Genomic DNA, 12,309 nt, shown 5'->3' with positions numbered 1-12,309 from the left:
GCTATAAAGAGTTCTTATGGGTTTAATAATCTTTCTTCTCGATATTTTTAACTTTCATGTGTCGTAACACAGTCGAAAAGTTGCCCACTTTCTATGATAACTTTGCCATTGGCGTTTGCAGTTGTTTTAATGTATAAATGTTTTCTTATTTCGTCAGAATACTCCAATCACTTTACGGGAGAATGTTTTGATACGGAGAAATCTGCTAGTGCGTGTGTCGGGAGTTGGATTTCTCCTGTATTTATTCAGCTCTCAATTTTTCAGGTGATACTCTGTAATGTAGTGGACACTTATGTCAAAAAGGCGGCAGATAAATACGGGTACCGTAAAATATTATTATAGGTGTGCCGGTTATAAAGAGAAGAAAAGTAAAAAATGGACAAACTGACTTGCTGCATGCTTCAACTCGAAGTTCAATGTCTTTCAGTACTTCCTGCTTGACGTACGAGGAAGCCATATTGTAACGACGCCGCAGCATAATTGATTGAAACAGGCTTGTCAGTACGATCAAGTGCAGTACAAAACCTAAAAGTTAGTTTCTTAATCCCATCTTTTCCAACAATGTACAAAAAAATAATCACATCTGATTTGTTGCGCTAGCTACAAAATAGTGAAATGACCTGACATTTATCTCTGCAAAGTTTTCAGTCAAATTCATTGCGGATATCCGATGGGTAACAAGGTGTCTATGAAACGTGTGTACAGAAATCGACGGTGCTTTTGTACGATAGTTGTGTACTAGACATCCAAAATCTACAGAGCTCTTACGGGCAAACCTTACGTCATAGCGAGGTCACTTGACAATGTATGTTGACAGAAATTCTGATTTAAGCATCTGAATGATCACACAATAGATATTTCTTTGGATCAGCATCAGATTTTAACAATGGAGTGTACGTACGTAGAGGAAGGTAACGCGAGTGCTAACAAGGAAGCATAAAGTGTCACGGAAATGCTCGAAGTGTGAACAAGCGTACACCACAATAATCACACGCTGGTTTCTGATGAATGGCTACTTAGAAAAATCCGATTTCCAGTTGTTAGTGTATAATCTATGTTGCAGAGCATAGAAACAGAATGAAGATGTTGAGAACAATAAAGTTTGATACAGAATACTTGTCAAACAGAGGCTGAGTTAAAATTCGGGATACTTACAGTGTGCCGAACCCCGAAAGCCACAGCTTAAAACCCGAAATTCATCGGCGTGTAGCGAATGTAATTCAGAATACCGGTAAGTGTGGAAGTCGGTTAATAGACTTGCTCGGTTTCTTTTTCAAGTTTGAAAATTATTTTGCTGCGGTTTCGAATTACAGTAGATATGATCCTACCAGGGACATTCTGAACGTTCGGTGTTAGTTTTTATTGTCCATGTTCATCACGCTGCGTCCAATGGCTATCCATGCAGATGTACCGTTAGTGTGTTGCGAGTTCGCTCCGCAGTACGTGGGTTCCGCAATCTTTTTGACGTAGTTCGTTCATTCTCCACAGGTGACGACGCTGTAGCTCTTGTTCTGCCAACCAACGCTTGCAGTTGGAGTTCGGCGGCGCGGCAGGGAACATCGGCGGGAGGAAGCAGCAGAAGCAAGCGGGGGTATGGGGAACCATCACAGCCACGACGTCCTCCTGCAAAATTCTCTCCCCAGGAACAACTCTGGATCTGATCTTCACGACAAGACCCCGACGCAATTAGTGCCCATTGACAAATTAGCTAAGGTAAAGCTCAAGGAAGTGCTTCAAACAGCTGTTTCTTTGTTTGCGAATACTCTCTCGCTAGTGGTTTGGTTTCAAACGTAACGGCTTTGTTACCCATGCGTCTCGTGTGTTTTTCCCGTCATATAGATAATGGTTTTTAACGCGACCCACAACACTGGAGATGAATGTGAAGGTATAAACGTGAGTGTGAAGTGAATGATTTCTGCGACGTGTGAAATGTGGCCTTAGTGGGACAACAGCTGTGGGACGCTTGATTACGTGGGAGAAAGTTTCTAATTTGTTTCGTGCTGGGTGAGGAATAACGCGTTGGTTTACGGCGTGTGCTTTTGAATCCAGCTCAAGGCTACGCAAGAGAGTTGTACCTACTTCGTGGTTATTAGATGTGCACAACTGAATTGTGCTAACGAATGTGGTTTTTAATTTTAATTTTTTTTAATTTTTAGATTCTTGCCCAGAAGAGTTTAGAAGAAGATTCGGTGCAAGGAATTACGAGCCGAATATTCACTGTAAGTTAACATTTTTCTCAATGAAATATATTTGTTTTGTGTGTAATTATTTTTTTTCCTTTTTTCATCCCGTGTCCCAAGCGTGTTTTGTTTTGTTGTCAAGTTTGTGTAATGTTTTTTGTAGAGCTGCTTGTTTTGCACTGCGACTGCAACAACAACATAATACCAAACTACTAGCAGCGCTAGACACTTAGCTTGCAGTTAAAGCATTTATTTCATTTTTAAAACTACACCAGTCGCTACGTGCCTTTAATTGTAATGTCTGTACTTTTTTCTGTTTTTAAATTTAGAAATATGTGTTCCCGCGATATCCAGATTTGTCCCAACGGCTGTTCTTGTTCTTCCATTCCTCCGCTGGCCCCCAAAAACATGAGTGGCTTAGCCAAACAACATTCAAACAACAGGCCGAAAGATTTCTTGGCGTTCTGGCTGATGAGCGACAGATTGAGATATATGTCAAGGTGAGTAACTTCTAATTTATGTAAAGACGTAAGTGTTTTAAATTGCATGCCAAGTGTGTTGTCTGTATGATCGATATAATTTTTAATGTACATTAAATACTCAGTGCAAACTAAGAAAAACACGAGATTGAATGCTAGTTAATAACTAGACAGACAGGATTTCAATTCCTGTTTAAGAAGTTGGCTTGTTTGACTCATATTATTGTCGCTAGTATCAGATAACAAGTGGTTTCCCAACTTCAAACTCCCTTTTCCCAATATTACACTACGGAAATTTCTAGTGACATGTTTACTTGCAGTTGCGTCAAACTATTGTTAGAAATTTCTGTGTGGTTCTGTAATTATAAGCCATTATTACTTCTATTTTGTGTGTCAGTAAACCACTCATCTTTTGTAAAGCTCATATTAATATAGTTTAAATAGCCTCTATATTTATGTTTAATCAGCAAAGGAACCATGTTTCTTTGAGCCATTTTGGAAATGGCTTTGATCATTTGAAATTTTATATAGTCTAATCAAGACAATAAAATAGTATCAGGAGAAGTACCCTAACCATTCGAAGGTAAAGTTAAAACCTTTTCAAGTGGATGGTAAAGGTTGTGGACTCAGTCAGGAGTGACCAAACATTGAGATAAAAAATTTGATGAAAGAAAACATCCCGTAGTTCCCTATGTGGTGAAATATAATCCTGTTGTGATACACATTTTATGTTCATGCTTGTTATGTGTAACTAACATTTTCAGTGAAATGAATTTTGTTCTTTTGAAGTGCAGATGTATTCATCCGATGGCAATGAGGTGACACAAGAAAATTTTAGAGATCTGCTTATGGCTGCATATCGTTTAGCGATGGATCATTATCCTGAAGGCTCTGTTACGTGCAAGAGACTCTACCACACCTTGCAGGCTGTTATTGATTCTGCTGTAAGTTACTGGTATTTTTGACAGTTAGCAGATTTATCTTACACAATACAATGTTTTTGTTTTTATTTTACAGTTTGGATATCAATAAAGAAAAATCTATTGTAGATGGTGTGAATTTATCCAGTTATGCATTTCAACTGAAATTAAATGTTGGTAAACAGAGATCACATTAAAAATGACTCTGTGTGTGTGTGTGTGTGTGTGTGGGGGGGGATGTTGCAAAGTTGTGTTTTTTGAGTAATGGTATTTACTGCTACAAATTTTGTAACATTTCTTAAAGCAAGTACTTGATGTTTTCAAAATTTTCCTCACTTCACTCAATAATTAATGCTATCCATGCTTATGCAACCTAAATTTAATCTAGTAAATTAGTGAGGAAGCTGATACTCAGGGGAAAAACACTGCCGCCTCTCACTTTGATTAGTTATATAGCTGCTGTTTATCTGCTATTGGTAATCTTAACATTTATTTGATGACTATTGTATTTGAAAAGAATATTTCCCTATATCTAACAGTGGAAACTCCAGGTTGGAATATAACCAAAACTAGGAAAAGACTAGATTGCTATTCACCTATAGATGACCTGTTGAGTTGGAGACACACACAAGAAAAAGACTGATACACATTATAGGCTTCCACCAAAGCCCTCCTCACCAAAGAACATGCACAATTCACAGAAGCAAGCACACTTGCTGGTGGTAGTGGACATGTGTGCATGAGGTATACTTGCTTTTGTGTGTGTGTGTGTGTGTGTGTGTTTTTCTTTGCTGAGGAAGGCTTTGGCCAAAGGCTGTAATGTGTAACAGTCTTTTTGTTGTGCCTGTCTGCAGCTCAACTTGGCATCTTGTGAGTAGTGCTCTATCCTTTTTCTGTTTACCTGTATCTGTAAATACTCTCATATTTTCTGTACAATATTACTTGCTGTACAGATTTACAGTGAGCCATGCTACTTGTCAAGTTACCAATAAAACTTTTCAGTCCTTGAATTTAAACATTCAGATAATTTAACACATGTTTTTAATTTTCTTTTGATTTGCAAGGGATTCCATATTTTTTGCTTTGTTAGGTGTGAGCTTGTTCAGAATCTTCCTTCCAGAGTACATAATTGCACTATGAATCCTAAAGAGAGAGAGAGACAATGTCTTCACAGCTTGTATTCAGTATATCATCGTTGAAAGAGAAATTGTGTTCGTATGTCACTCATTGTTGGGGGTGAGGGTAGTCTATTCAGATCACAGATAACCAAAGAGTTTGTGCCATTAATATCAGTTTAAAAAGCTTATGTTGCTTGCTGTCAATCATTGGGATTCAGCTACTGTTTCTATTACTCATGAAGGTTATTGCTTACTTTCATTAGAAGTGCTAACAATAATAAATTATATCCAAAGAGAATAGCTATAGTTCAGTTGGTGTAGGCTACTCCCTCACAGTTACAGTGGGCTGGGTACAGCAGCTTAATGTAACATTATTTTGTAAACTGTGTCAAAGCCTCAGTGTTGTCACAGTTCTGTAGATGACATTTCTTTTTGTCTGCACTCATTATTGCTTAGCAGTTAAAAGCAGTGCTGCGAGCTGTCGGGAATCTTCTTACTCTGTTTCGGTTATACAGATTGGCAATATCTTAAGGTTGTAGTAACTGTTTAGTGTGTTTGACATGAATCAGCAGATGATCAGCAGATTTTATGCATGTTCTGTATGTCGTATTGTGTGCCATTAGAAAGGATGATATGTCATGTGTACATGTTACTGACACACAAACTGCATAAGATAGTGTACTTTTTTCACTTGCTGCAGTATGCACAGTAATATCTGCCAAAGTACTATCATTTAGTCACATGTTGTGCATATTGAAAATATTATTTTGAGTTTCATGTTAATGATAAGTTGTTCCATTTTTCTTTCTGTTGAAAAGTTCCATCGTAAGAAGACACTGTCGGTGACATACCTGACGCACTGGATACAACAGCACTGTCCTCGCCTGACTGTGGGGCTGTTCCGCTTCGTGGTGCACGTCCTCAGTACAGCTTACAGGTCCCTGGGTCAAGACAACAATGGACCAGCGGTTAGTTGTCATTCACCATTGTAAGTCAAGGATATGAAAGTGAGCAACTTGAGGTACTGTAAGAAGTGTGTAGGGCTTTTAAAGTAAATTGATGTTATCAAGAACTTTCCTTTCTTATGCTGTTGCTTTAAAGGGTTTTTTGCTTTTGTGCTTATAGTTGTTGCATAGAGGATCATAAAGGTTTCAACTTATGAAGAAATTTGTAATTCTAACTTTTCCATTTCTGTATCTGTTAGAACAAATGCATGGTGACAGTTGTCTTCATTCCTTCTCTTCATTGTTATTGTTAATTATTAACCCTTAACTACTATGGATGGTCTCTCAGACCACTACAGTTTTTTTGTCTTGTGATGTTTCACACACCCCTATGAGGTGAAGTAGACTCATATGTACCTTCCTACTGGATGGCAAGCTACACGTGCTCGAAATCTGACATTGTCATTTCAATTTGTTTCTTATTTTTGGACCTTGAGAGGTGTCTCAGATGTACCATAGTGTTTGCGTGTTGCATTTTTATTGATTGTTACCGTTTCTCTGTGGTGAGGAAGTTTAAGACATTCTATGCAACGTTTTCTGTGTGAGACAGATGCAGGCATTCAAGAACGCCTTGGTGAATTCTCAGATGAAGATTTTGATGGCAGTAATAATGTTTTTGAGTATTTAGTGATCACGATACTAACTGGGAGAAGAAAACTGAAAGTGATGAAGATGTCATAGGAGGTGGTGGTGGTGGTGGTGGTGGTGGTGGTGGTGGTGGTGGTGGTGGAGGAGGAGGAGGCTATCTGAGAGATCCCTCCGTAGCAATTATGTTCCTGTCAACATCCACTGTACCTGCTTAAATATGTGGCCATAACTTTTGCATTTAATTTGCAAGTGTATAGAATCTCTAGCAGTGTTTAGAAACTATTAATAAACTTTTTTTCTGTTGTTCAAATGTCTCTAGGAAATTAAACCACAGTATGTCTGTGAATGTAATGCAGTGTTTTGTTATAAAAGTAGTAGTATAAAACCAGTTAAGAAACACTGTGATTGAATGTAATAACACTGGTATTACCAAGGGCAAGCACACTTTGTTAGGTGCTGTAAATTTTGCTGATTGTAGCATGTGACAGTGCGTGTAGTAGTGGGAGGGGGAGGGAAAGGCTGGTTGTGAGAGGCAACAGGATATACAATGCAGTATATTCTCAAAAATATATTATTATGACTTTGAGTTCCTAATTATTTTCAACAGTTTTCTGATCAAGAATTATTGAACACAGTCATTCTGTTCATGATATGAGCTGTTTTAGGAAGTAGAAATGTTCTGAAATAATTGTTAAAGTGCGGTCATAAGATTTTGAAATTATTGTAGCAAATCAGTATTGGCAGTGTAAAACTATTGTCCATTTTTCTGCACCTATACCTTATCATTGGTGCTGCAGAAGTTAATGGGTCAGTGCTTTAGTGGTTAATGAATGGCGATTGAAGCAACATTTCAGTAGTACGTGCAGTATAAATGGTAAAAATAATTCTTTGGCATTTTTGTTGCTTTCATTTGGTCCTTTACAATGGTAAAAGCTGCAGTGTCTATTGATGCAACTGCAAAATATTCCAAAGAAAATGAGTTTCAGCCAAAACTGCCCATTGTAAGATCTATAAGAATACAGTGGTTACTTTATAGAAAGAGCAAAGAAACAGATGTAAAATGATGTTGGTTGAATTCAGGTGTTTTGTTTGGAATTTTGGTGACTGCCAGTAAATGACCATCTAAAAGTGGTCTCATCACATACACACAAAAATCAGTGTTGCACAGTCCAGTCACAGTACTGTGAACCTGCCTAGGTTTGACGTCAACATGCAATAACCATTTGTAGATGTGTAATCATCGTCGTCCAGAAAGTGAGTGATTTAAGTGACATCCAGAATGTCATGATCATTGCCCCTTGGGCCAAGTATAAGGTGGAAACCTTTCCAAAACAGCTGAGTTTGTAAACTGTTCACATGCCGCCACGGTTAAGTGTGCTATGCATAGTAAAATGGCACTATCAAAAACCGGCGCCGAGCACTGTAGTGCATCGTGGGTCATGGAGGACAAGAATGAACGTTGTCTGAAGGATGTATACCGGTGAGTAGCTGAGCCACCATTGAGCAACTGACTGCGTATATGAACCAAGCGGCTACCAACAGTGTCTTCTCAATGACATTTCAGTGAACATTGTTGTGAATGCTCCCCCATATCAGGCACCCTGGTTGACTGCTAGTCATCGGTGACAGCGGCTGAAATCTGTTAGTCAGTGCCTCGACTGGACTTCCGGTGAGTGGTGACAGGTAGCCTTTTCAGATGAATCACATTTGCGTTCTATTGGACAGATGGCCGTTGGTGTGTAGGGCATGAAATGTTTAGAAGCAGACACTCTGCAATAACTGTTGGAAGTATCCATGTCAGGAGAGGGAGCATTATCACATGGGGAGTGTTTTCATGGCATTCCCAAGATGATATCATTCTGGTAGGCTTAATGGATCAACACAAGTATGCATCTATTTGTTTCCCCTCACCATGATAGCATCTACCAGGAGGACTGTGCAGTGTGTCACACAGCTCTGTTATGTGCATTGTTCAGAGATCACAAGGATGAATTTACCATACTCCCCTGGCCACCAAACTTACCTGATTTAAACCCAGTTGAGAATCTGTGGGACCACCTTGATCCTGCTACTTGCACTGTGGATCCTCGCCCAAGAAACCTAGCCCAGCTGGCCACGGCACTGTAGTTAGCATGGCTCCACATCCCTGTCGGGACCAACCGGAATCTCATTGACTCTCTTCCAGCACATCTCGCAGTGGTCTGTACTGAAAAAGATGGTTATTCAGGCTTTTGACAGGTAGTGACATTAATGTGACTGGACAGTGTAGACCCAATTGTTCTGGACGGCTCATGTTGGAGGGTGCCACAGGGAAGTGTGATGTGGCTGCTTTTGTTCTCAAGCTATATACATAAATGATCTAACAGACGGGGTGACCAGCAATTTATGGCTGTTAGCTGGTGACGCCATGGTGTACGGGAAGATGTCGTCATCGAGTGACTGTAGGAGGATACAGGATGACTCAGATAGCATTCTGTATGCTGTGACGAATGTCAGATTTCTCTTAGTGTGAAGTTTTGTAAATTAAAATCATATGGGTAGGAAAAACAGCATTTAAGTAGAGCAGAGTAGAGTTGACAGCACTTAATTGTTTGTACACGGATTGTTTATATCTTTAAGTTCGATGGTATTTTTACATACTTCAGAGTAGAAGTGAACATTAGGTTATTATTTATCTGTTTTTGTTGTAAGAGTCTGTGTATTGTTAGATTGTTTGTGTTAGATTAGTTCAATTACTTGGGTTAATATTTCACTACCTGTAGTTTAGACCATAGTCGATGATGGATACGTTTGTTGTGTATGGATGCAGGTGAAAATGGCCACTGCCCGTAAGTCACTGGAGGTGTTGTTGGCCTCGTTTGACAGTCTTCCAGCTATTGGGTTGAGGTGATATTGGGGCATCTGAGATGAATGCTTTACTTATTCTGGAGCCTACAGCATTGCCACTGCATCTTCAGTTTTGCACATCGCAGCTGGTGCCTATCGGCAATTGATGAAAAGTGAAGGGATCACAGATCCCTGGGTGGAAAGCGAAACTGGCTACTTGTTGGTTCACAGCATCATTCTCAGAACCAATTGTGATCCTCTAGTTTGGAGCAAAGTGGAAGGTCTAAACCAGAGGCTCTGACGAATCTGCGATGGTATCGGATGCAAATTTCTTGCCCTCCTCGTTCTGGCGAAGAGTTGTAGGGTCCCCTAATAGGCCAGGTAAACACTACATGCAGAAAGCGATTACTAGGGTAATGGAGCACATGTGGGATGCAAATGTGGGTTTTTAGTATAGAGAAATCTGTCCATAGGCCCAGTAGGATGTGTTCAGATTCCAGGCGGGGTAGCAGTCACCTTGGAACTATCTCGCTTAGAAACAGAAAAGTGCCCATGTAGTACTAGGAACAGAAAGTTGGCTGAAACCAGATGTCAACAGGAATGAAATTCTAAATTTTGATTGGAATTCATATTGCAAAGACATGCCGAGTGCTGGTGGTGGAGGCTTGTTTATAGCCATAAAAAACACAATATCGTCTAGTGAGATTAGTAGAGATTTCAAACGCAAAATAATTTAGATGAAGACAAGTGTTAAAGGTTGATCAAACATAATCATTGGATGCTTTTATAGACCTCCTACCTCAGGAGTTTTGGCGGAACAGATGAGGCGAAACTTAGAGAAAATTTCATGTAAACTTCTTGGTCATTTTGTGGGATTAGGTGGAGCCATCCACTTATGAGCCATAGCTTGAGAGATGAGTGTTTTGGGTTGCTAGCAGGGACAGGGAATTGTGTCATAGTGTTTTCAATGTCTTACCTAAAGATTATCTTAATCAGAGAACCAGCTCATGACGGTAACATCTTAAATCTGCTGGGGACACAGACCCAAACTTTCTGACACAGTTAGTGTAGGACAGGGAATCTGCAGTCATGAGGCCATTATACCGTCACTTAATATGGCTGTGAATAGCAATACAAAGAAAGATGGGAAGATCTTATTGCTTAGCAAGAGGGACGAGAGAGATTTCAGATTGTGTGGCTGGTCGACTCAAAAAGTTCATCCCCCGCACTGACAACATCAAGTATCAGTGGACAAAGATCAAAGCATTGTGCAGTACAATCTATACAGGTATGTCCCAAGCAAAGTTGTCAGGAGTGGAAAAGATCCATCGTGATTTGACAGCCATCTTAGAAAGCTGCTACGAAAACAAAAAGAGCTTCACTGTGAAGCCAAAATTCACGTAAGGAATGCTGTGTGAGAAATGTTGAGCAGTTCAAAAGTAAAATTTTGTCTAGTGACTTGACAGAAGCACCAAGAAGTTTTGGTCCTCTAGTTAAATCAGTAAATGATGGGAGGCATGTGTCCGGATGTTCTGTGACCACGATGGCATTGAAACAGAGGTAACAGAAAAGGCAGAAATACTACATGTCTTTTTCCAAAACTGTTTCACAGAAGAAGATCACACTGTAGTGCGTCATGTAAACTGTCACACGAACGACAAAATTGGCTGATATTGAAATAAGTGTCCATGGGACAGAAAAGCAACTGAAATCACTCAAGACAGGAAAGGCTGCTGGATGCCTAAAATTCTGCACGGAGCATGTGAAAGACCTTCCCTCCCTGGTACCGTAGGTCTTTGGAGGAACGAAGTGTTCCTGATGATTTGAAAAAGGTGGAGTTCATCCCTGTTGTCAGGAAGGTAGCAAAATGCAGGAACACTTGCATAGGATCTGTGCTTGGTGCAGCTAGTGGCAGTTGAGTTGACCTCAACATAAAGAAATGTAACATACTACATAAGACAGTAAGACCCTTGACTGGATGTTTACGTGGTTACAGAACAGTCACTGGAGGAAGTTACTACCTTAAATTATCTAAGAGTATGTGTGTGGACACCCCCCCCTCCCCCATATGAACCATAGACCTTGCCGTTGGTGGGGAGGCTTGTGTGCCTCAGCGATACAGATAGCCGTACCGTAGGTGCAACCACAAGGGGGGGTATCTGTTGAGAGGCCAGACGAATGTGTGGTTCCTGAAGAGAGGCAGCAGCCTTTTCAGTAGTTGCAGGGGCAACAGTCTGGATGATTGACTGATCTGGCCTTGTAACACTAACCAAAAACGGCCTTGCTGTGCTGGTACTGCAAACGGCTGAAAGCAAGGGGAAACTACAGCCGTAATTTTTCCCGAGGGCATGCAGCTTTACTGTATGGTTAAATGATGATGGCGTCCTCTTGGGTAAAATATTTCGGAGGTAAAATAGTCTCCCATTCGGATCTCCGGGCGGGGACTACTCAGGAGGACGTCGTTATCAGGAGAAAGAAAACTGGCTTTCTACGGATCGGAGTGTGGAATGTCAGATCCTTAATCGGGCAGATAGGTTAGAAAATTTAAAAAGGGAAATGGATAAGTTAAAGTTAGGTATAGTGGAAATTAGCGAAGTTCGGTGGCAGGAGGAACAAGACTTTCGGTCAGGTGAATACAGGGTTATAAATACAAAATCAAATATGGGTAATGCAGGAGTAGGTTTAATAATGAATAAAAAAAATTGGAGTGCAGGAAAGCTACTACAAACAGCATAGTGAACGCATTATTGTGGCCAAGACAGACACGAAGCCCACGCCTACTACAGTAGTACAAGTTTATATGTCAACTAGCTCTGCAGATGACGACAAAATTGAAGAAATGTGTGATGAGATAAAAGAAATTATTTAGATAGTGAAGCGAAATGAAAGTTTAATAGTCATGAGTGACTGGAGTTAGACAGTAGGAAAAGGAAGAGAAGGAAACGTAGTAGGTGAAATGGATTGGGGGTAAGAATTGAAAGAGGAAGCTGCCTGGTAGAATTTTGCACAGAGCATAACTTAATCATAGCTAACACTTGGTTCAAGAATCATAAAAGAAGGTTATATACATGGAAGAAGCCTTGAGATACTGACAGGTTTCATATAGATTATATAATGGTAAGACAGAGATTTAGGAACCAGGTTTTAAATCGTAAGACATTTCCAGGGGCAGATGTGGACTCTGGCCAAAATCT

General features: G+C 40.0%; 1 protein-coding gene across 1 annotated transcript in view; it reads left to right on the top strand.

The window, feature by feature from the left end:
• The first annotated feature begins 1,517 nt into the window (after positions 1-1,517).
• LOC126418577 (uncharacterized) overlaps positions 1,518-12,309 on the top strand; it is a 71,287-nt gene continuing 60,495 nt past the window's right edge. The window contains exons 1-5 of the mRNA XM_050085394.1: positions 1,518-1,713; positions 2,157-2,219; positions 2,510-2,680; positions 3,454-3,603; positions 5,516-5,665. Coding sequence (XP_049941351.1) covers positions 1,594-1,713; positions 2,157-2,219; positions 2,510-2,680; positions 3,454-3,603; positions 5,516-5,665 — 654 coding nt within the window. The 5' untranslated portion in view covers positions 1,518-1,593. The remainder of the gene's footprint in view (positions 1,714-2,156; positions 2,220-2,509; positions 2,681-3,453; positions 3,604-5,515; positions 5,666-12,309) is intronic.

The sequence above is a fragment of the Schistocerca serialis genome, chromosome 9, assembly GCF_023864345.2.
Source record: "Schistocerca serialis cubense isolate TAMUIC-IGC-003099 chromosome 9, iqSchSeri2.2, whole genome shotgun sequence".
Lineage (NCBI taxonomy): Eukaryota > Metazoa > Arthropoda > Insecta > Orthoptera > Acrididae > Schistocerca > Schistocerca serialis.
The sequence above is the reverse complement of the archived record's forward strand: the minus strand, read 5'-3'. Positions and strand labels throughout refer to the sequence as shown.